The sequence below is a fragment of the Physella acuta genome, unplaced genomic scaffold (genome assembly GCF_028476545.2).
Source record: "Physella acuta isolate Inbredline_101_S28 unplaced genomic scaffold, ASM2847654v3 ptg000627l, whole genome shotgun sequence".
NCBI lineage: Eukaryota > Metazoa > Mollusca > Gastropoda > Physidae > Physella > Physella acuta.
In genome coordinates this window covers 466,144-489,400 of record NW_026732146.1, presented here as the reverse complement: position 1 = coordinate 489,400, position 23,257 = coordinate 466,144, and the positions used below count along the sequence as shown (strand labels likewise).

The 23,257-nt window shown below is 33.5% G+C and overlaps 3 protein-coding genes across 4 annotated transcripts; all 3 read left to right on the top strand.

The window, feature by feature from the left end:
* Positions 1–2,028: 2,028 nt before the first annotated feature.
* LOC131948156 (deoxyribonuclease-1-like) lies at positions 2,029–3,560 on the top strand. Its single transcript, XM_059309688.1, has one exon. The coding sequence runs from the start codon at positions 2,045–2,047 to the stop codon at positions 2,882–2,884; it is 840 nt and encodes a 279-aa protein (XP_059165671.1). The 5' UTR covers positions 2,029–2,044; the 3' UTR covers positions 2,885–3,560.
* Positions 3,561–6,744: 3,184 nt separating this feature from the next.
* On the top strand, positions 6,745–12,192 carry LOC131948181 (zinc finger protein 883-like). Its single transcript, XM_059309715.1, has 2 exons — positions 6,745–6,821; positions 9,418–12,192. The coding sequence occupies exon 2, from the start codon at positions 9,442–9,444 to the stop codon at positions 11,461–11,463; it is 2,022 nt and encodes a 673-aa protein (XP_059165698.1). The 5' UTR covers positions 6,745–6,821; positions 9,418–9,441; the 3' UTR covers positions 11,464–12,192.
* A 1,602-nt stretch (positions 12,193–13,794) lies between these two features.
* On the top strand, positions 13,795–22,316 carry LOC131948178 (zinc finger protein 271). Of its 2 annotated transcripts, none has more exons than XM_059309710.1 (2): positions 13,795–14,040; positions 18,813–22,316. In XM_059309710.1, the coding sequence occupies exon 2, from the start codon at positions 18,837–18,839 to the stop codon at positions 21,390–21,392; it is 2,556 nt and encodes an 851-aa protein (XP_059165693.1). In that variant the 5' UTR covers positions 13,795–14,040; positions 18,813–18,836; the 3' UTR covers positions 21,393–22,316. The 2 variants fall into 2 exon arrangements, with proteins under 2 accessions (XP_059165693.1, XP_059165694.1); XM_059309711.1 differs by lacking the exon at positions 13,795–14,040 and adding an exon at positions 14,072–14,154.
* Positions 22,317–23,257: the final 941 nt, after the last annotated feature.

Genomic DNA, 23,257 nt, shown 5'->3' with positions numbered 1-23,257 from the left:
AACGCACAGTATAAAAGTGATAGGTTCTACTTCCACATCGAAAGATTCTATGTTGTAAACACATTGTCGTGTAGTTACCCAAACCTTTGACACGTACAGCCATGAATAAATTAAAATAAATTATCCTCTCCCACGCACCACATCTTTGATCCCAGTGGTAAATACCAAATATTTAATGAGGCTCTTAGTTACAATTATATAATTAGCATAATTTGATTATGTTAACGCCGAGGCGATTCCCCGTTGGCTGTGCCAGTAACTAAAAATACTACTCGACAGCAGAGTGTCATAACTAACAATTAGACTAACACGGTGTTTTTTTTTATTATGGCTAACATATAAGTCTCTATATTAAGGTGTGGTTGAGTGATAGGCAAAAGCTGGCTAACATGTAAGCCTCTAGATCGATCAATAAGCCGTCCATCTTATCATTCACTTCTCATAGGTGTCTGGCTTTCTTTACATCAACAGGACATAAACTGTGGACAGAGAATCCTTGCAATACATTCACATATTGCGCATAGATGTAATCCTACCGAACAATCCATTCAAATGTTGATCATACTGTATTTATTACACAAAGCACTAGATCCCTTGACATGTTGTGCCCGTATTCTCATCAATGATATTTAGTGTACAAATTCGAACATAAAAAAAAATAGTTTATTGAACAGAGACAACACAATCATGTGTTAGAGTGGAGCTTAACACGTGTTGCACGTTAGCGCTTAATAACCCTAGTGTCACTTCAAAGTACGTCACGATTCTCCTTACAACAGTACCGACACATTTGCTTAAAGTATCTGTTAGTTGTGACAGTTTGTTCGCTTTATAGGCGCCTGCTTGATTACTATTACCATAATTGTTTTTAGTCAACACGTACTGTATGTAGGTCGACTGTAGCAGCGTTTACACCACAGGGTAGATGTTTATCTTGTTGTCCCGGTATAGCTCAGCATTTATTTGAAATGGTTAATTAAGCGTGTTGCTCATCAAATACCGTAACATGTGTTAGGTGTTCTAAAAAAGAGATTTAAAAACAAACAATTGATTAGTGAAAGAAACATTTATGATGATCTAACTACACCCATCACACAAACACACTATTGTTACGTTTACTAACAGTGTATGTAAATATAATTTAAAGCAAATCTATTGTAAGATTACTGGTCTAGTCGTAAATAAAATTACACTTTTAATTCTCCAAAATGGAAGATGAATATAATTACATAGATCAATATATAAATATCCGACTGTTTTATGATTTTGTGTTACAATTACTAGTAATGAGAGTTTCGTAAGAGTGAAGAAAAACGATGGTCTGATCTGTCTGTATCACATACACACTGAATGACCAGTTGGATACGATACGTTGTGAAAGATATTGTGACAGTTCAGAAATGTTTGAGTAGAAGTTAAAACATGATCTGATTAAATGCAATAACCAAGAATTTAAATTCGAATCTGGTTAATAAACAGCTTTATTGTTCAAAGTAGTCGGCAAGAAATGTTAGGTCACCAGTGTTTCTTCCAGACTTTTTTCTCCGGGGGGGCACTTGAAATTTTCGGGGGGGGGGGGGGCGGTAGACTTTCTTCGGGGGGGCGGACACTGTTAAAAGTATATATTTTCTATATAAATTATATAAATTTCATTTCGTTCGGGGGGGGGGCGGTAAAAAATTTTCGGGGGGGGCTAAGCCCCCCCGAAGAGATGCCTGGAAGAAACTCTGTAGGTCACTTACGTAATTCTGGTAAAGATTAGTAGATTGTGTGGATGGGGGGGGGGGGGGGGAATGAGTAATGCAGCTGGGAAATGTAGCTTGGGTGACCATCACCTAATATTTTGAAATGCAAAGAATATAAGTTTTTAACTATATTATAATGGCAAGGGGTTTTTTTTTTTGTTTTTTTTTAAATATTAAACACAAAATTGTGCTCGCGGGTGACGATACATAGGATAAACGAACAAAGCGTGTCTAATTTTGTAAACTGTTATAAAATATTCTGAATGTTACTCCTCACAGACCAACCCACCAGAGAAAACATGACGTTCTACGCCCTACTGGGGATGGCGGTGACCACTCTACTGTGGGCAAGGACTGACGCCCAACAGAGGCCGCTACTGGTCGGGGCCTTCAACATCAAGAGCTTCGGCCGGGCCAAGATGACCGACGAGGTCCTGGCCGGCCGCATCACGCAGATCGTCAAGCGCTATGACGTCATCGTCCTGCAGGAAGTGCGAGACACCACGGGGGAGGCGCTGTCCGAGCTGTGGACACGCCTGAACGCCACCACCCCCTGGGGCCTGGCGGTCAGTGACCCCATCGGCCGGACCAACTACAAAGAGCAGTACGCCTTCTTTTACCGGACCGGTAAGGTCAAGGTCATCTCCACCTACCAACACGACGACGAAGCACGCGATTTCTACGAGCGCGAGCCGTTTGGCGTGGAGGTTGAGTACACGTCTGCGGGTAGATCCCAGACCAGGAGGGTCGTGCTGCTGGCGCTGCACACCCGGCCACAAGACACGCCGGCAGAGCTGCAGAAACTACCCGACCTCATGCGCGCCGTCCGCAGACGGTACAGCAACGTCGACGGCGTCGTCGCCATGGGAGACTTCAACGCCGACTGCAGTTACCTGAGCAACGCCAAGAAAAGAGAGCTGGAGATCTTCAAGACCGGCGACTTCGTCAGTTTGATCCCCGACACGGCCGACACGACGGTGGCGTCCACGCACTGCGCCTACGACAGGATTATCGTGCTGGGCAGCGGGGTCGTGGCTAGAAACGCCGGGCCGTATGACTTCAAAACTGGACTGAAACTGGACGAGACGGAGGCGTATGCTATCAGTGACCACTACCCCATTGAGTTCAAACTGTTTTAGTTTTGGTGTTTGTTTTAAACGGAGGGATCTAGTCAACCAGACATCGTTAGTCAACAAACTGTTAGTGTCTATAATTTCATACACTAACATACACATATACTTTTTATAGGTTTTTAACATAAATTAATTAAGGAAGACTTCGACAGCATTATTCACATACTTTTTTTCTAATAGTATTCAGGTTCATTTTTCCAATTTCTAACTCAAAATCTAATTATTTTTATTTCACTATCATGCCCTCGTTGATCGATCTCAATTTTTTTCTACTACCTCGCATATTACCAATTTAGAAAAATCAAACTCAAGTATACAATTTTTCATAAACTTGTATAGTTGTATATCAATTACCTCGCAAGATAACAAATAAGTGACATTAATATAAGAACTCCATTCCATTAATTATCTCCCCTCTTTAATGTTTGTCTCCCTTTAATATTTCATATATCTTCTTCATGAACTCTAGCTGTCCCGTGCCCTGGTTAAGGAACTTACGTATCATTATAGGATCATCAATTATTTAACAACTTTTTAATGTAGTTTTCTCTGTTGTTTTATTGTACTTTGGCTGATGTTTATTTTATTCTACGAAACATCAAGTATATCTACGTTATAAACAGCTTTTTTAAATGTGCTGTTTCTTCTTCAAACTACCTAAACGAACAAAATAAATGAATTTGAAACATTTTTGTTTATTTTCTGTAAAATGCAACTTATAGTTTTATCTGGTTGATTACGAACTACTCGGCTATATAATTTTATTTACGATTTTTGTTATTTTAGTATGTAACTTGAAAACTACTAAAATATAACTATTTCAAAACATGTAAAATATAGAGTAATTTTAAAGTTGAATTAATAGAAAAATACTATTTGACTGGTGCAACAACCTATAATTTCTGTGAATTATGTGCAATGTTTTAATTTTAGAATAATCAAAAACATTGAAAAGAACATCATAAAAACTTAACATAACGTTTGAATTCTGAAAAAGTGCATTAACAAATAAATAAGTAAAATTAGAAACAATGCCAATTGTTTCCCTTCAATAAACAAACCAGGAAATAAATTATCTCAGTAAACAGCACACATTTACACTGAAAGGTCAAACAAACTACATGTAGATCTAGACCTAAGTGTAAACGCGTGGGAAGGCTGACAGCATTTTAATTCTTCCCACCCTCAATCCAGCGAATACAACCAGTACTCTCAATCTCAATGCTGTAACAGTACTCTAAATTTTATTACATCATAAAACAGTTATTCCCTACGCCTCTCTCCCTAGTATTTTTATATCTCGCTTTAATTAAAGACTTTAAAATATCTCTCTCGCTTACAATTCAAAATGTTTCGATCTCAGTATAGCTCAGTATGCAATTGTTCGATACAGAACGATTTTACAATTTGTAAATAATGTCTTGAAACATAACAAAACGTGCCATTTCATTATCTTTTTAAAAAAAACAATATACTTATATACTTCAAGACGAATTTTCTACAAACTTTTACATTTAATCCAACAAATTAACCAGTGGCGGAACTAGAAAAAAGGGCCACCCCGCAAAAAAAATTTTTAGGCCCCCCATATATATATATATATATATATATATATATATATATATATATATATATATATATATTTATATATATATATATATATATATATATATATATATATATATTAACAATCACAAAATACGAACTTAGGATACTCATTGCTGGCCTGTTCGGGATTTGAAAAACATCAATTTAAAGAAATTTCAACATTTTGTCATGTGTATAAGTGCATTAGTCTGTTTTGTGAAAATCAGTTGTAATTAATTTTTGATAGAGGCCCTCTTAACATTTAATCGATCAAAAAAATATAAAACATGAAAGCTTTGTATAAGTAATGGTGTCTCGTGTTATGTTTATTTTATGTTTGTTTTTTTTTTTGTATTTATATTATTAATTTTTTAAGTGTTATTGATTTAATACATTTACTTTTTATAAAATGTCGTCATTTAAAAATTACTTATAAAAAGTAATAATTAAGAGAAGTAATTGCTTTTTAATTTGTTTAGTACGAATCTATTAAAAGTAGCTTATGATTACCCTTATTTGACTATTTTAAGAATAAGGGAAATAAGTCATGGAAGTGGTTTGAACATTTGCTTATCTTTGATAAATTTAATTGTAGGAGAAAGACTCGGCTTTCACAGTGGTTTAAAAACAAAGGAAAAAAGAATATACAAGAGCGTGGGGTGGTGTCTATATAATAAAGATAATCCAACCGCAGCTACGGTAATTTTTTTAGCGCAATTTCCATACTGGGGGATTGCGATTATTAACTCGTCATTTCTGGATGGATGGATGGATGTGTATCCGCTGCTTTAAGTCGTCTTTAAGTCGTATCTCCTCCTCAACGAAGCAATATCGAGGACTAGTTCTAAAAGCAATTATGTTAAGCAAGTTCCGAGGATGAACATAGGCAAAAACAATTCCCGGAATTCCTTCCTGGATTTCCCGGAAAAGCCAAAAAAAAACTCGAATAAAATGCAGTTTTTGGCCCATATCTCGGCAACCAGACCACTTAGCGACTTGAAAAATTTACCAATCGATTCCTGCCATAATTTAGAACAATATTGCCGAAGAAAGTTATCAAAAATATCCTTTCGTTCGGTCACAATTTTTTTTTTAATTACATAAACACCTACAAACCGATCGTTCTCCTAGCTTGAACGCACACTAGCATTATACGTCTTTGTGATCACTATCTATTTTTAGATAACATGAGGAAATTGCGCTTAAATTGTCACTAGACTTTTTATTAACTTGTTTACAAAACAACCATCAAGTCAAAAATGAAAGAAAATTTACTTTTTTAACTATAAAAAATTTATTATGGTCGGCTCTGGGCCCCTAAATGGCGTGCCCCCCCCCCCCCCCCCCCCCCCCCCCCCGCATTGCGGGGTCTGGCGGCACTGTAGTTCCGTCCCTGAAATTAACACAACCAGTTGCAAGTTTGAACTTTGAACTCAACCAAAGCAAGTTAGTCAACCATCTGTTTACATTTCCCTCAACCATCTCCTCACTAGACTGAGTGGGCATTATTAGTGATTATTTTAGAGCCTGGGCACACTTAAAGCATACGTCGAAGGAAATTTAGTTTCATTAATTATTAATGGCCAAAATATAAATTGCTACTTATAAGTACTGTCAGGAATATAGGCCATATTTTCCAAAAAATATTTTTTTTTTACAAAATATGAATAAACTGTAAAATGTATTAACTAATAGCATAGCAATCATTATAACAACCATTTTTATAATTTTCACAAATAAACACAACACAAAAGTATATGTTAGTACGATTTTTACTGCATTTTCTATGGGAACACATCTTAGACCTTCTTCTGTATGTACCAAATGCAGAAAAATGTGTCAACATCTCCTACTCCCTTATTCGTTAGTGATACATTCTTGCCTGTGGTCTTTCTGGTGTGGTAACAGTCGCTGGACTATTATAGGACTATAACTGGAATAATATGCTAGTTACAACAGGCAAAATTGGAAAGAGCATTCTGTAGCGGCCCCATGTATCTTAATCTTGAAGGAAAAAAACAATTTAATGTTTTCAATTTATTGTTAAACTCATGTTTTTACTTTCTCGTATACGAGGTATAGATGATGTATTGCAATATATATATATATATATATATATATATATATATATATATATATATATATATATATATATAAGTTATAATGCGAATTAATGAAAGGTAATCCTAGTTATATATATTTTTATTTTTAATTGGCAGAAGAGTACTGGCGAGTATTTAAAAAATTTCTTCATCATCTGGAATCTAGCAACAAGACAGATAAAATTAAAATGAGATATAGATCTAGAATCTACTCTGAGATATACTATAGATAGATCTAGATCTAGATCTAAGTGGTTAAGTGCATCTAAGTTCTAGAATCTAGAAATCTAGATATTATTTATTATATTATATAATTATAATATATAGTATTATATACTAATAGTTATAATAGTAGGCCGTTCGATTCAACACTTCCGGGTTTGTCATTTTCGTGGCATCTCACGGCTCATGCGCTTACTAAAAATGGCGACCAGTTTCGCTTTCACTAAACGGTAGAGGGATAAAACTAAAAATAACGAGGCCATCGTTAATTTTAGACATCAGAACTATCCGTTTCTATTTCAGTCTGTTATTTAAGAATTCCCAGATGTACTTTTAACCTAATTTCTTTATTTGTATTTAACGAGGCCGTCGAGAGAAAGTCACGCTTACTTAGCTTGCGTTTCAAGTCGAATTAACTAAAGCAGGTGCATTCTACTTCTACAATAACTTTCTTATAAGATACAATTTGTATAACATCTTTACTATCAAATAAAAATAGAACTGTTTAATATAATTAGGGTGAAAACAATGCTTTTGAGGGTGTAAGTAATAATGCCATTTTATTATATTCTTGTTTTGTGAAAACGAGACGCGGGAAAATGTGTGCCGCGCAAGAATCCAATCATTTGGCTAGATTTATGACTGTTTTTTATGTCATTGTAACTTGGTATACTTACCCTTTATCAATTTTAAAAACATAGCATGCTGATTGTGAACAAATATAGTCATAAAACACAGAAATATAAAGTTAAAATTGCGATGTGCCACACCCCCTCAAGAAAGCATGTGTTTATTAAGCTGTTTATCTCACTTTACAACAGTAATTAAAATTAATTTTCAAATTTTTATCACTTATTGGGTAAGATTAAGCACATGTTTACCAAAAATAAAAAAAATAAAAAAAGCAAATTCTGTTTTAATGAAGGTCACGGGTGAAGTTTTTTTTTCCTTCTGTCACGTTCAGTGGAGGGTGCCACAGGCTGACCTGACTTTGGAATTTTTTTCAGTAATAATGACTTTGCACAGAAAGTTAAAATATGCTAAATTAGCTTAGTTTACTAGTGTTCTAGCTATTATTGATACATTTTTAATAAAAAAAATCATTCTGTAATTCTCATCAAAAAGCCTAATAATAGACTATAGATCTAGATCTTTATTTTATTAATATTAGGCCTAGGCCTATAATAAAATAATTATTAAATAATTATTAGGCCGTTTGGTTGCTTAGATGGCTGGGTTGACCTCTGACCCTGAAACGTCACGCGTCGTTTTCTGACGGTTTTTACGTTTATTTTAGTGATCCACGACAAATGAAAAAACTGTTAATCTCGAAAATTCTTATCATTATTTTAACACAAGATGCTAATAAAATGGATAATATGCCTTAGAATGCCAGAAAAAATCGCTAGAATTGTAGTTGTAAATAATGAAAGGATTTCTAGTGGAGCACTCTCCATATAAACTGAACCGCGGCCAAAAACGACCATATAGGGGGGAAAACGGCCCGTATAACAGTAGATTAATATATTATTGAGATATTTACCATGTATATTTACAGTATTATGGATTATCTTTACCAAAAATCCAATTACCCCGTAAGTAACCATGCGACAATTTCTCTCTGCTATTTTTAGTAACGTTGCGTCATTGTTACGCTAGTTGCCAGACAAACAACTAGTTTTTTGTTTTTTGCGGAATGAATTGTTAAGTCTAGTATTTTAATTATAATTCAATTGTAGCATGTGCGGAAAAAGTAAAATTATGGACATTATTATTGTATTAGTAATTTTATTTGTATATTGATTTTTTTCTTCTCTGTGGGCCGACAGTAGCTGCATTGAATTTAATTCGTGACCGGTGGTTAACCTCGTCAACGCTGCGTGGCCTATTCGTTTATATAACTAGTGATGCTCGTTCAGTGGTCTCTTTCAGAGCTATGCCTAATTACGAGCTATTTTTAGACTTAATTTAGACTAAATTGATCGGCCGTTAGGGCCTAGCCTTTGTCATTGCTGTGTATTTTAAACAATGCTCGTTCATCGGCCTTTTTTCTTTTGGCGATATAATCTGTTTACTGGCATTTATAGCTTTTTTTTTTCCGCTAGGCATAGATCGTAATAAAAAAATTTTTTTTACTCCAGCGTTTTCTTCTGTTAAAATTATAAGTACAGGATGAAGAGCTTGTATAGTACTTCATTCAAATTTGATTTAGATCTAGATCTATAGATCTACTCATCAAGACAAACGCTATGAAATATATACAATTATATTGGTCAAACTAATGCAAATTACTTAAAAACAACGTAATGACTATTGAATAGCCAGATTTTTAACGGAATCATTTAAGTCACTTAATCAGTGTGTGCCTGTGTTATGTTAAATGTGTCGGATTTTTAGCTAATTAATTATTATTTTTGCTTTGTTACTAATATCATTCAGCGTGTAGTAAAGCACATTGCGTTTTGACCAATAACTATTTCATAAATTAATTTTCTCAAGCAAGTATATTTTAAAATATATAGGCCTATAATTCAAATGAAACGGGTATCGATGGCTGGTTTATTATAAAGCCTATACAAATATTTAAAATTTTTAAAACCATTTGAATTTAAAATATTTAATCCTCAGTTCAATTATAAGAAGCAGGGCAGCATGGGAGAGGCAACAGGTGATTTAGATATACAGTCAGATGAATTAACAGCATTTTCATATTCTGAAGATGTGAAGCTAGAGCCATCTACAGTATTTTCATCTTCTGCTGACATAAAAACAGAATTATCAACACTTTTGACTTTCCATGATATGAAACCAAACATGGCATCGATAACTTCACAGGATTTGAAAACCGATGATACGCCAGAGTTATTATTTTCTAAAGAAACAAAAACAGAATATACATTTTCATCTTTTGATGATGTAAAACACAATATGACATTAGTAACTTCTCAAGATGTAGCAACAGGATGTACAAGATCTGAAGATATAAAATCAGAATTAGCAATGTTATCAACTAGTAAAGATATAAAATCAGAATTAGCAATGTTATCAACTCGTGAAAATATAAAACCAGATTTATGGACAAAATTTGTAGATTTTGAGGACAAACAACAAAATGGACTAGAGGAAGAGCTTAAACTTTCTGAACAAAAAACACATCTGTTTGTTGATGGTCAAGAACAGTTTTTTCAAAGCTTTAACTTGAATAAACATAAACAAGCTCAAGTAGGGGAAAAGCCTCTTGAATGTGATGTTTGCCATAAAAGGTTTTCAGACCGTTCTAGTTTAAGTAAACATAAAAAAGTTCATTCTGGAGATAAGCCTCATGAATGTGATGTTTGTCATAAAAAGTTTTCTTACAGTTCTCATTTATATACACACAAAAGAGTTCATTCAGAAGATAAACCATTTGAATGTGAAGTTTGCTATAAAAGGTTTTCAGATAGTTTTATGTTAAGTAAACATAAGAAAGTTCATTCAGAAGATAATCCAAATGTATGTGATGTTTGTCATAAAAAGTTTTCCAACAGTTCTTCTCTAAGCAAACACAAAAAAATTCATTTAGTTATTAAGCCTAATGAATGTGATGTTTGTCATAAAAAGTTTTCATACAGTTCTGCTCTAAGCAACCACAAAAAAAATCATTTTGTAGTTAAGCATTATGAATGTGATGTTTGTCATAAAAAGTTTTCCAACAGTTCAACTCTAAGCAAACACAAAAAAACTCATTTAGTAGTTAAGCCTTATGAATGCGATCTTTGTCACAAAAAGTTTTCATACAATTCTACTCTAAGCATACACAAAAAAATTCATTCAGGGGTTAAGCCTTATGAATGTGATGTTTGTCACAAAACGTTTTTACACAGTTCTAATTTTATTAGACACAAAAGAGTTCATTCAGGAGATAAACCAAATGAATGTGATGTTTGTCATAAAAAGTTTTCATACAGTTTTACTCTAAGCGAACACAAAAAAATTCATTTAGGGGTTAAGCCTTATGAATGTGATGTTTGTCACAAAACGTTTTTACACAGTTCTAATTTTAATAGACACAAAAGAGTTCATTCAGGGGATAATCCAAATGAGTGTGATGTTTGTCATAAAAAGTTTTTTTCATACAGTTCTGCTCTAAGCAAACACAAAAGAATTCATTTAGGGGTTAAGCCTTATGAATGTGATCTTTGTCACAAAAGGTTTTCAGACAGTTCTAATTTTAATAGACACAAAAGACTTCATTTAAGAGATAATCCAAATGAATGTGATGTTTGTCATAAAAAGTTTTCATACAGTTCTGCTCTAAGCAAACACAAAAAAAATCATTTAGTAGTTAAGCATTATGAATGTGATGTTTGTCATAAAAAGTTTTCAAACAGTTCTACTCTAAGGAAACACAAAATAATTCATTTAGTAGTTAAGCCTTTTGAATGTGATCTTTGTCATAAAAAGTTTTCACAAAGTTCTACTCTAAGTGTACACAAAAAAATTCATTTAGAGTTTATGCCTTATGAATGTGATCTTTGTCACAAAAGGTTTTCAGACCGTTCTAATTTTATTAGACACAAAAGAGTTCATTCAGGAGATAATCCAAATGAATGTGATGTTTGTCATAAAAAGATTTCATACAGTTCTGCTCTAAGCAAACACAAAAAAATTCATTTTGTAGTTAAAGCCTTATAAATGTGATGTTTGTCATAAAAAGTTGTCATGCAGTTCTGCTCTAAGCAAACACAAATAAAATCATTTAGTAGTTAAGCATTATGAATGTGATCTTTGTCATAAAAAGTCATTACAGACTTCTTGCTTAAGTAAGCACACAAAAAATCATACAGGAGATAAATTCTATAAATCTGATGTTGCTGATGAACATTTTACCCATAAGAGTGTATGACATTTTTTTAAATTGTTGAAGCACTAATAGAATAGACATTTTAATCCCCAATTCATTCATAATATGTATATATTAAAAATAGGATAGCATTTTTGTATATATGCAAATACAGCTAAATTAATGTTCATTGCATGCATTTAAATGAACATAAAAGATAATAGCAGACTATTATTAATAAATTATAATAGTAAAATTACCCAATTTAGACCATCCTTGTGGCTGAGCATTTATAGTTGATCTTTTTCTTTAATCTCAGTCTGAGAAGAGTAAGTGGGGCCATTGCCTAAAACAACTATCACTATCAGTTTCTGGTGCTTGACACTATCCCACTTTCTTTTCTATTTGCAAACAGTACCACCCTATACAAGTTGCAAATTAAAAGGCCTTAAAGAGACTAAAGCTGTAATGGTTATGTTTGACGTTTTGGTATTCTATTTCTAGCATAATTTATGCTTTGTTGTGTTTACATGTTTTTTTTTTTATTTTTAAAAACACTTTAATGAAAATGTTAATGTAGTCAACTGGTATGAGATTGTAACATGAAATTAAAAAATTTGTTACTAAATCTATCAATTTTTATTTAGTGTTTTACTACCAATGTCTGTATTCTAACATTAAAATTTCCAATAAGACCAATGTTTGTTGAATGCTGAGGTTTACTTGACCCTCATCTGATAATTGCATGCCTTAACATGCCAGGTATTTGAGGTCAGTGTCAGGCAACCGTGGCTTGCTCGGCATGTGATGTTAACATTTGTCTTTTCTAACAAACCCCGAGCAACCAAGTTTCTACTCTATATATTCTACTCACTATATTCTACCCCGCCTCACCAATCCAATGCGTTCAATATACCCTTCGCACCAACACGCACTCGTGCTAATCTCTATCTTAAACATACATCATAACAAGCACGACAGGATTGAGCTTTTTCATCATGTCATATACTAATTTAGTAACATGGCTCCGTAGTCTAATTGGATGATCGCTTATTGGAAAATCCAAGCACAAAGCCTGGGTCTTTAGTTGAGAAGAACCATGAGATGCTGCCCATGTATCATGGCACCTTCTCTCCGCACAGCTGAGGTGTCCAAGGGACAGGGCTTGGAATCAGCATAAAGGAAACCAGAGTTTATAATTTTATCGCCTAAGGGATTCCACTCCTGCTTGACTTTGGTGTTTTCTCTCTTAGATGGGTTGCTGTCTTCATTTGACGTACCTCATCTGCCCGAGGGTTCGAACTCGGGAGTTAAGGGTTAGCAACCATGAGCTTACCCGCCCGACCACTCTCTATCTCTGTCTATAGAAAAACTTATTTTAAATTTTCTTTCTTGTGCCTTATCTTTTATCATCAGTGCGCTCTCGTGTGCTCCTATACAGATTCAGTAGCTTGGGTTACACGAACTTGTTTGTGTTTACATTCATGTTTACTGCGGGTACAGCATCCAACTCCATCAAATGAAATACAGCAGCTTCTTTTATGATTTCTTTTTTCTTTAACAATAGCTTGATCTCTTTTGTGATCCTTTATTGAATACGCCGATCTCAACTCATCTTTTAAGTCCACCACCTTAACCCTTTAATCACGGAATTAAGAGCTGAATGAAATTTTGTCTCAAACAATGTGTTATTATATTGCTTTTGGCACACTAAAAGCATACGTCAAAGAAAATTTAGTTTCATTAATTTTTAATGGCCCAAATATATATTACTCTTAATAAGTACCGTCAGGAATGTAGGACATATTTTCCAAAATAATAAAAAAATTTACAAAATAGAAATAAACTGTAAAATGTATTAAGTATTAACTAATAACATAGCAATCATTATAACAACCATTTCTATAATTTTCACAAATAAACACAACACAAAAGTATATGTTAGTACGATTTTTTTACTGGATTTTCTATGGGAACACATCTTAGACCTTCTTCTGAATGTATCAAATGCAGAAAAATGTGTCGACATGTCCTACTCCCTTATTCGTTAGTGATACATTCTTGCCTGTGGTCTTTCTGGTGTGGTAATAGTCGCTGGACTATATACTTATATACATATAGGCTATAACTGGAATACATGCTAGATCTAGTTACAACAGGCAACATTGGAAAGACCTTTTTGTTGCGGCCCCATGTGTTTTGGGCCTTGAAGGAAAAAAACAATTTGCTGTTTTCAATTTATTTTTACTTTCTCGTATACGAGGTATAGAGGAAGTTTAAGTTAAAATGCGAATTAATAAAAGGTAATAGTTATACATATTTTTATTTTTAATTGGCAGAAGAGTACTGAAGAGTATCCAAAAACTTTCTTCATCATCTAGCAACAACAAGACAGATCAATATAATCTAGATCTAGATTCTACTTTGAGGTATACTATAGATCTAGATCTAAGTGATTAAGTGGATCTAGATTCTAGAAATCTAGATCTAAAAACTAAGCTCATTTACTCTAGCCGTCTTTAGCAGCCAAGTACAGTAATTAGGTACGTAAATTAAAAATCGCCCGCGACTAGTCTAGATCTAGAATCTAAATCTAGTTCTAGATCTAGTAATGTGAAAAACAGGTGACTCCTTCGGCCTTAGGCCTAATATTTTAATAATTATTTCACATTTTGAGGAGGATTTATGTTTTGAAAAATACATGGTAAAAATTTAGAGAAAACCCTTGATATTTCATAGTATCCGGCTGACGTCATGATGACGTCACGCGACCCGTAAACACTGCGTTTTTGGAGCTAAAAAGGGCCGAAAAAGCCATTTTTTCTACGTCAAACCACGTGAAGGCACCCGATCGACGATTTCGGTCATGCATGAGTGGTTTTCGTACGTTCTCGTGAACTAAATACCAGTTTCTTGACAACAAATTGGAAAGCGACAATTTCGTGAAAATAACGACCCTAGAGGAATGAAGATTATTAAATAAAAATCGATGCATTGGCTACATCACATGTGTTGATTCTAAAGTTGTCTATAATTGACTAGTACTAGTAGGGCATGCTGAAACAACGGCCTTAGGGCGCCGTGTAGTGTGTAGTTTCGCTAAATGTAAATTAATCAGCCCGGCCGCAGATCGACCGCAAACTGTTAAATTTGTTGAATGTGAAAAGCATACTACTTACAAATTACTTTTGAATATTCACATCACACAAAATAATCCCAAAGAAAGCACAAAATAAAATCCGTTAAAAAAGCATCACCATGAAATTTGAAAACCACAATATGTCAACCAGCCATCTTGGGCTCGATCTAGAGGTCATTCATTAGCCTACACATGAGCCTTGCCAACAAATTTAGTTTCTGATGGTACACGAGATTTAGATCAATATATTTATTAACAAACTAACTGAATTCCAACATTCTATCACTATAATCCTAAAATGAAACAGAATTTGAAGCACAATGATCTAACGAATAAATCCCACTCTAAGTAAGTGTCGCAGCTTTAATCCTGGATACAACCGTAGTGTGTAGTCATGTTGTGAGTAAACTTGCACGAGATAAAACACCGACCTAGACCTTCCTGATGCTGTGTATGGCCCCAAAGTTAAATGCTGGGCGTAGGGGAGGGGAATTTAACACCAGAATAGATTTTTTTTCAATAGTTAGGTCACCAGTAGTTCACGCATCCTAACGGGGTTGAAAGTGTAACTTTAAATTGAACTAGGCAAAAGGTGGAGGGGTGGTGTCATTGAAACGACGGAGCTATATTTCTAGTCGAAGAATATGGGGAAGCCGGCATTTCATTATTGTCATTCCTATTGAGTACAACCCTTTATTCTAGTTTAATGCACGACTAGGCTACTCATTACGAAATCTAATAAAATGTCGTTGTGCTACCATGCAAAAGTAGCGTAATATTTCTACTGAATGGGGTAGATATTTGACTTTGTTTATTTAAATGCAGATCCCATTTGCCTAAAAATATTTTGATACACATTTTAGTTATATCGTAAGGATTAATTTTATAATACAATGCATATATTCTTGCAGTCCTTCAAGTATTAGTAGTTATTGGACTATCCATAACTTGTATTTCAAAGATTTATAATGAGCGGGATGCACTCAATGTGTTTTAAGTGCTACATTCGGTAGCTGTTACTTTGTGCATGACAGTATCCCAATAGTTTTTCACTGTAAATATAAACTGAGCTTGATGAGATTCCCATCGCCAAGCAATCGTATGATGATACATTGATAGACCCAGCAAGCATCACTCAGTTCAATTCGACATCATGGCTGTACCCGTCCTTGATTATTTTCATTACTGCCTCGAAACGCCTAGTTCTTGGTTTTTAAAAAAAAAAAACGTCTCCCCCCCCCCTTCAGGCTTGTGCCGACGTCATCATAGACCAATACCACGGTGCATTTTTTTTCAACGAGTATAACACACCCCCCTCTCCCCCTCACAGCAAGCGCCAACAACAGTCACCCAAGGCCCAAGGCCAATAACACGCACCACGGTGGATTTTTTTTTACTGAGTATATACCCTACCCACCAGCCACCTTACAGCATACCGCTAGTCTTTACAAACTGGGTTAAAAGTTTAACTTTGAGTTCAAGAAGGGGAGAGGGTGGTATTGAAACAACGATGTTCTTAAATATGTTTAATAGTACAAGTACACAGTAAAAAATAATACTTATCTACTTCTATAGCATCATACATAATTTTATAAATTAGCAAATTAATTAACTAATTAATTAATTAAATCTAATATAATGAAGGGAGATTTTGGTTAATGCACGACACACAACACTATGCGTGCGTGGTATGTGGCCTGACTGACCGAAAGGAGATTGTTTATATTATTGTTTTGAGTTTATATTTAACTCAATGCAACGAGCCCGCAGGTTGGTTGAGGCCACGATGGGGGGACGATCTGTCCGGGATTTAAAGGGTCGATTCTAAATATTATCCAAATAGAAAAATGTTTCCTTGTTATGATTTATGTAGGCCTATGTGTTTTTAAACAATTGAATTAAAACTTTTCAGTAAGCCTAATAATTTATTAAATGAAGACTAGCGATGTTTCCAACAGATGCAACCATGCTCATTTACTATAGCAGCCATCTTGTTTATTTTTTTTATTGTAAACTTATAGCACAAGATTCAGGGGAAGCCACTCTAAGTTACAGATGGCGGCTTTTTATATAGCAAATCCTGCTCGCAAACACTGCTGTTTAAAGATAATTTCTTGCCTATATTGATATATTTAGCCATTGATTTAGGTTTATTATTCATTAATTTATAATATTTGACACAAATCTATCACAATATACTTCTATTAAAGCCTTGAAAATGAGGTAACTTTTTTGTACATTAATAGCCGTGGGCGATTTTACGTACCCAAAATGATAGATTACCTTTTTTCATAAAATCATAGTAAAATTCAGGGGAAGCCACTAAATTTTACAAATGTCTGCTGTTTATATAGCAAATCTTGCTCGCAAACACTGCTGTTTAAAATTAATTTCTGGCTCATATTGATATATTTAGCCATATATTTAAACCAACACAAACTCCAATCTACTGTAGCTACTAGGCACATAAACTCAAAAAATTGTTTTTTGCAAATACATCAACCGTATAATTGTCCCACATTGTTTTCCTTTTTTTTTTAACTTAAAAATCTTAAAGCTAGAGTTAGATCAACCATCCCTTTTTTTTTTTATAATTTCAAAATTTAATAACACTTACCCAGTCTCCATCTCAACTAACTTTAACAGTTAAGTAATCCAGCTTTGACTAGTGTATCTTATCAAATCCATCTGAAATTTTATTCACAGTGACCTAAAATAGATAAAATAAATAAAACATAAAACCTGATTTATAATCATGTTATAGCAGTAGTATAAATTTTTAAAATGTCTACTTATTTTGATTTAATTCAGCCCAATTTTTATTACAGAAGGATAAATACTAACATGGTGAAGGCAGGCTTTATTTAGTGACTGCTGCACACTTTATAGTACCTGTAAAATCTGAATGACAATGCCGGAAAGGAGATAATCTAATATATAAAGCTCAGTTCTGTATGTAATGCATTTGTATGTCCTTGGAATTGTACGAATTTAAGTGTTAGAAAATTATCGTGCGCATTTGTCTAAATTTATGAGCTAAAAAATTACTGTTGAAAGTGTTGGGAAATAATTTTCATTTTTCAAATTATAGTAATAATTGTCGGCATGTTCATTAAACACAAGTTTTAAAAAAAATATCATCTTTTACAAAAATTCTAATTATGTCTTTATTTAGTCCTATAGCACTTACTTCCCTTTGATAAATTAGGAAAAACACAATTACTTCCCTTTATAAAACCATTGCATTCCGTGAAAATAATTTACTTTTTAATTACTTTGTTTTGGTGTTGGGAAAAAAAATAATTACATAATTAGCGGGGATTGATCAAGTGCAAATGTTGTAGGTATTTTACGGATAAGCTTGGAGTATTAAAATTGTTTATTAAATTGAAACAGGCGCGTTCGTTTAAGTGAGTGCAAAAGACTGTGAATAAGTTGGGGTACTATAGTCGTTCATTAAGCTAAAACAGGTGATTCCGCCCCGGGCGTTTATGTTCGCGTTAGTGTTTTCTTTGTGTTTAGGTGGGTTTGCGTTAGTGGTTGCGTTTTAATTTGGTTCGTTTTTGTTCTTTCTTTTTTCGTTTTTGTTTGTGTTTTTTTTGTTTGGGTTTGTATTTGTGTTTTTGGTTGGTTTTGCGTTTGGATTTGGTTTGTTTTCGTTTGCTTTTTTCGTTGATATTTTTTTTTTTGGTATTGGTGTTTGTGGTTGGGTTTGTTGTTAGGTTTTTGTTTTCGTTTGCTTTTTTGTTTGTTTTTTCTTTGTGTTTGTATTGGTGTTTGTGGGTGTGGTTGTGTTTGTTGTTAAGTTTTTGTTTTCGTTTGTATTTGTAATTGTGTTAGCGTTATGTTCGCGTTTTGTTGTTTTGGTTTTGGTTGGTTGTGGTTTGGGTGGGCAATGCCGGGTTTATGATGATTACTAAACACACAGGTAATGGTCTTTAACAGAAAGGTTTTTCACAGAAGCCAGAGCAGGGCCTGGCCGGGACGGCTAGTTTATTATAAAGCCTATACAAATATTTAAAATTTTTAAAACCATTTGAATTTAAAATATTTAATCCTCAGTTCAATTATAAGAAGCAGGGCAGCATGGGAGAGGCAACTGGTGATTTAGATATACAGTCAGATGAATTAACAGCATTTTCATATTCTGAAGATGTGAAGCTAGAGCCATCTACAGTATTTTCATCTTCTGCTGACATAAAAACAGAATTATCAACACTTTTGACTTTCCATGATATAAAACCAAACATGGCATTGATAACTTCACAGGATTTTAAAACTGATGTTACGCCAGAGTTTTTATTTTCTAAAGAAACAAAAACAGAATATACATTTTCATCTTTTGATGATGTAAAACACAATATGACATTAGTAACTTCTCAAGATGTAGCAACAGGATTTTTACTTCATAAAGATATAGAGCCTGATGTATCAACAGTATGTACAAGATCTGAAGATATAAAATCAGAATTAGCAACGTTATCAACGAGCGAAGATATAAAATCAGAATTAGCAACGTTATCAACAAGCGAAGATATAAAATCAGAATTAGCAACGTTATCAACTAGTAAAGATATAAAATCAGAATTAGCAACGTTATCAACGAGCGAAGATATAAAATCAGAATTAGCAACGTTATCAACAAGCGAAGATATAAAATCAGAATTAGCAACGTTATCAACAAGCGAAGATATAAAATCAGAATTAGCAACGTTATCAAATAGTAAAGATATAAAATCAGAATTAGCAATGTTATCAACTCGTGAAAATATAAAACCAGATCTATTGACAAAATTTGTAGATTTTGAGGACAAACAACAAAATGGACTAGAGGAAGAGCTAAAACTTTCTGAAGAAAAAACACATCTGTCTGTTGATGGTCCTGAACAGTTTTTTCAAAGCTCTAACTTGAATAAACATAAACAAGCTCAAGTAGGGGAAAAGCCTCTTGAATGTGATGCTTGTCATAAAAGGTTTTCAGACAGTTCTAGTTTAAGTAAACATAAAAAAGTTCATTCTGGAGATAAGCCTCATGAATGTGATGTTTGTCATAAAAAGTTTTCCAACAGTTCTTCTCTAAGCAAACACAAAAAAATTCATTTAGTTGTTAAGCCTGATGAATGTGATGTTTGTCATAAAAAGTTTTCATACAGTTCTGCTCTAAGCAAACACAAAAAAAATCATTTAGTAAATAAGCACAATGAATGTGATGTATGTCATAAAAAGTTTTCCAACAGTTATACTCTAAGCAAACACAAAAAAATTCATTTAGTAGTTAAGCCTTATGAATGTGATGTTTGTCACAAAAGGTTTTCATACAGTTCTACTCTAAGCATACACAAAAAAATTCATTTAGGGGTTAAGCCTTATGAATGTGATCTTTGTCACAAAAGGTTTTCAGACAGTTCTCATTTTAATAGACACAAAAGAGCTCATTCAGGAGATAAACCACATGAATGTGATATTTGTCATAAAAAGTTTTCATACAGTTTTACTCTAAGCAAACACAAAAAAATTCATTTAGGGGTTAAAGCTTATGAATGTGATGTTTGTCATAAAAAGTTTTTACGCAGTTCAAGTTTTAATAGACACAAAAAAGTTCATTCAGGAGATAATCCAAATGAATGTGATGTTTGTCATAAAAAGTTTTTACGCAGTTCAAGTTTTAATAGACACAAAAAAGTTCATTCAGGAGATAATCCAAATGAGTGTGATGTTTGTCATAAAAAGTTTTCAAATAGTTCTGCTCTAAGCAGACACAAAAAAATTCATTTAGCTCATTCAGGAGATAAACCACATGAATGTGATATTTGTCATAAAAAGTTTTCATACAGTTTTACTCTAAGCGAACACAAAAAAATTCATTTAGGGGTTAAAGCTTATGAATGTGATGTTTGTCATAAAAAGTTTTTACGCAGTTCAAGTTTTAATAGACACAAAAAAATTCATTCAAGAGATAATCCAAATGAATGTGATGTTTGTCATAAAAAGTTTTTACGCAGTTCAAGTTTTAATAGGCACAAAAAAGTTCATTCAGGAGATAATCCAAATGAGTGTGATGTTTGTCATAAAAAGTTTTCATATAGTTCTGCTCTAAGCAAACACAAAAAAATTCATTTAGTGGTTAAGCCTTTTGAATGTGACCTTTGTCACAAAAGGTTTTCAGACAGTTCTTATTTTAATAGACACAAAAGACTTCATTTAAGAGATAATCCTAATGAATGTGATGTTTGTCATAAAAAGTTTTCATACAGTTCTGCTCTAAGCAAACACAAAAAAAATCATTTAGTAGTTAAGCCTTATGAATGTGATGTTTGTCATAAAAAGTTTTCATACAGTTCTACTCTAAGGAAACACAAAATAATTCATTTAGTAGTTAAGCCTTTTGAATGTGATCTTTGTCATAAAAAGTTTTCACACAGTTCTACTCTAAGTGTACACAAAAAAATTCATTTAGAGGTTAAGCCTTATGAATGTGATCTTTGTCACAAAAGGTTTTCAGACCGTTCTAATTTTATTAGACACAAAAGAGTTCATTCAGGAGATAATCCAAATGAATGTGATGTTTGTCATAAAAAGTTTTCATACAGTTCTGCTCTAAGCAAACACAAAAAAATTCATTTTGTAGTTAAAGCCTTATGATTGTTATGTTTGTCATAAAAGTTTTCAAATAGTTCTACTTTAACTGTAAGGAAACACAAAAAAAATTCATTTTGTAGTTAAAGCCTTATGAATGTGATCTTTGTCATAAAAAGTCATTACAGATTTCTAGCTTAAGTAAGCACACAAAAAAATCATACAGGAGAAAAATTCTATAAATCTGATGTTGCTCATGAAAATTTTACCTATAAGAGTAAGAGTGTATGAAGTTTTTTAAAATTCTTGAAGCACAAATAGAATAGACATTTTAATCTCCAATTCATTCATAATATGTTTATATTAATAATAGGATAGTATTTTTTTTATATATGCAAATACAGCTAAATTAATATTCATTGCATACATTTAAATGAAAAAAAAAATAATAGCAGACTATATTAATAAATTATAATAGTAAAATTACCCAATTTAGACCATCCTTGTGGCTGAACATTTATAGTTGATCTTTTTCTTTAATCTCAGTCTGAGAAGAGTAAGTGGGGCCATTCCCTAAAACAACTATCAGTTTCTGGTGCTTGACACTATCCCACTTTCTTTTCTATTTGCAAACAGTAGCACCCTATACAAGTTGCAAATTAAAAGGCATTAAAGACAAAAATATACTAAAGCTGTAATGGTTGTGTTTGACATTTTGGTATCCTATTTCTAACATAATTTATGCTTTGTTGTGTTTACATATTTTTATTTTTAAAAACACTTTAATGAAAATGTTACTGTAGTCAACTGGCATAAGATTGTAACATGAAATAAAAAAGAATGGTAACTAAATCTATCAATTTTTATTTAGTGTTTTACTACCAATGTCTGTATTCTAACATTAAAAACTCCAATAAGACCACTGTGTGTTGAATGCTGGGGTTTACTTGACCCTTATCTGATGATTTCATGCCTTAACATGCCAGTTAGTTGAGGTCAGTGTCTGACTACAAAGGCTTGCTTGGCATGTGATGTTAACATTTGACTTTTCTAACTGTTCAAATATTTTTCAGTAAAACTTTGTATTCAAATGCAAAAAGAAATGTAGTGTGTCTTTCTAATCAGGGGTAAAAACCATTTGTACTGACTTAAATCAATATATTCAATAGCATACTTTACACCACCTTGTCACATCCTACATTTAAAACAATTGTTGAAAATATGCACATGTATTAACAGAAATATGAGATATTTTTACTTTTCCTCATCCTATAGACAGAGGTTAAGTGCGGGGGGGGGGGGGGGGGGGGGGGTGCGTGCAGACCAAACCGGCTGACACAATGGCAAAACAATTTCATTATGTACTGAAGAATTTGCTCTTTGCCAGTTCCATTAATGGTTAATTAAAGTTAAATAGTCTTTTGAGTAAAAATCGACAATTATTACAAGAGAGTGGGGGTGAGACCATGACGTGCTAACAATAGAGAAAACAATGCTACACCCAACTGTATTATGGGACGGAGTGGTCTAGCTTTAGACAGCTGGACTTACTTTTTACGTTATAGATAAACATCGTTACTATTAAGTCTACAGTGATTAAAGCTTATACACCAGGGGTCGGCAACCTGCGGCTTTTTGATGTCAAGATGCGGCTCTTCAGCTCGATGCACAAATATAAATAACGAGCCGACCCGCTGCGTATCATACGCCGCTATTTAGTTGTTTTTTTTTCTACTTTTCAGTAATTTATAATTTGTGAATTCGACAGTACCAATGCTGCCACTGAAAATATTTGCTTAAAAACACTAACCCACCCCCACCCCCCCCCCCCCCCACGTGAAAGCAGCCTCCTCTTAGTTTCCTCCTCTAAGTTTAAAATCGTTTCAAACTAAATTATCTGCCCCTAATAGCCGTCACCAAACCCGTCTATA

What these genes read in the sequence shown, in the direction of transcription:
- LOC131948156 (XM_059309688.1), top strand. Translation starts at nt 2,045, where the DNA reads ATGACGTTCTACGCCCTACTGGGGATGGCGGTGACCACTCTACTGTGG.
- LOC131948181 (XM_059309715.1), top strand. Translation starts at nt 9,442, where the DNA reads ATGGGAGAGGCAACAGGTGATTTAGATATACAGTCAGATGAATTAACA.
- LOC131948178 (XM_059309710.1), top strand. Translation starts at nt 18,837, where the DNA reads ATGGGAGAGGCAACTGGTGATTTAGATATACAGTCAGATGAATTAACA.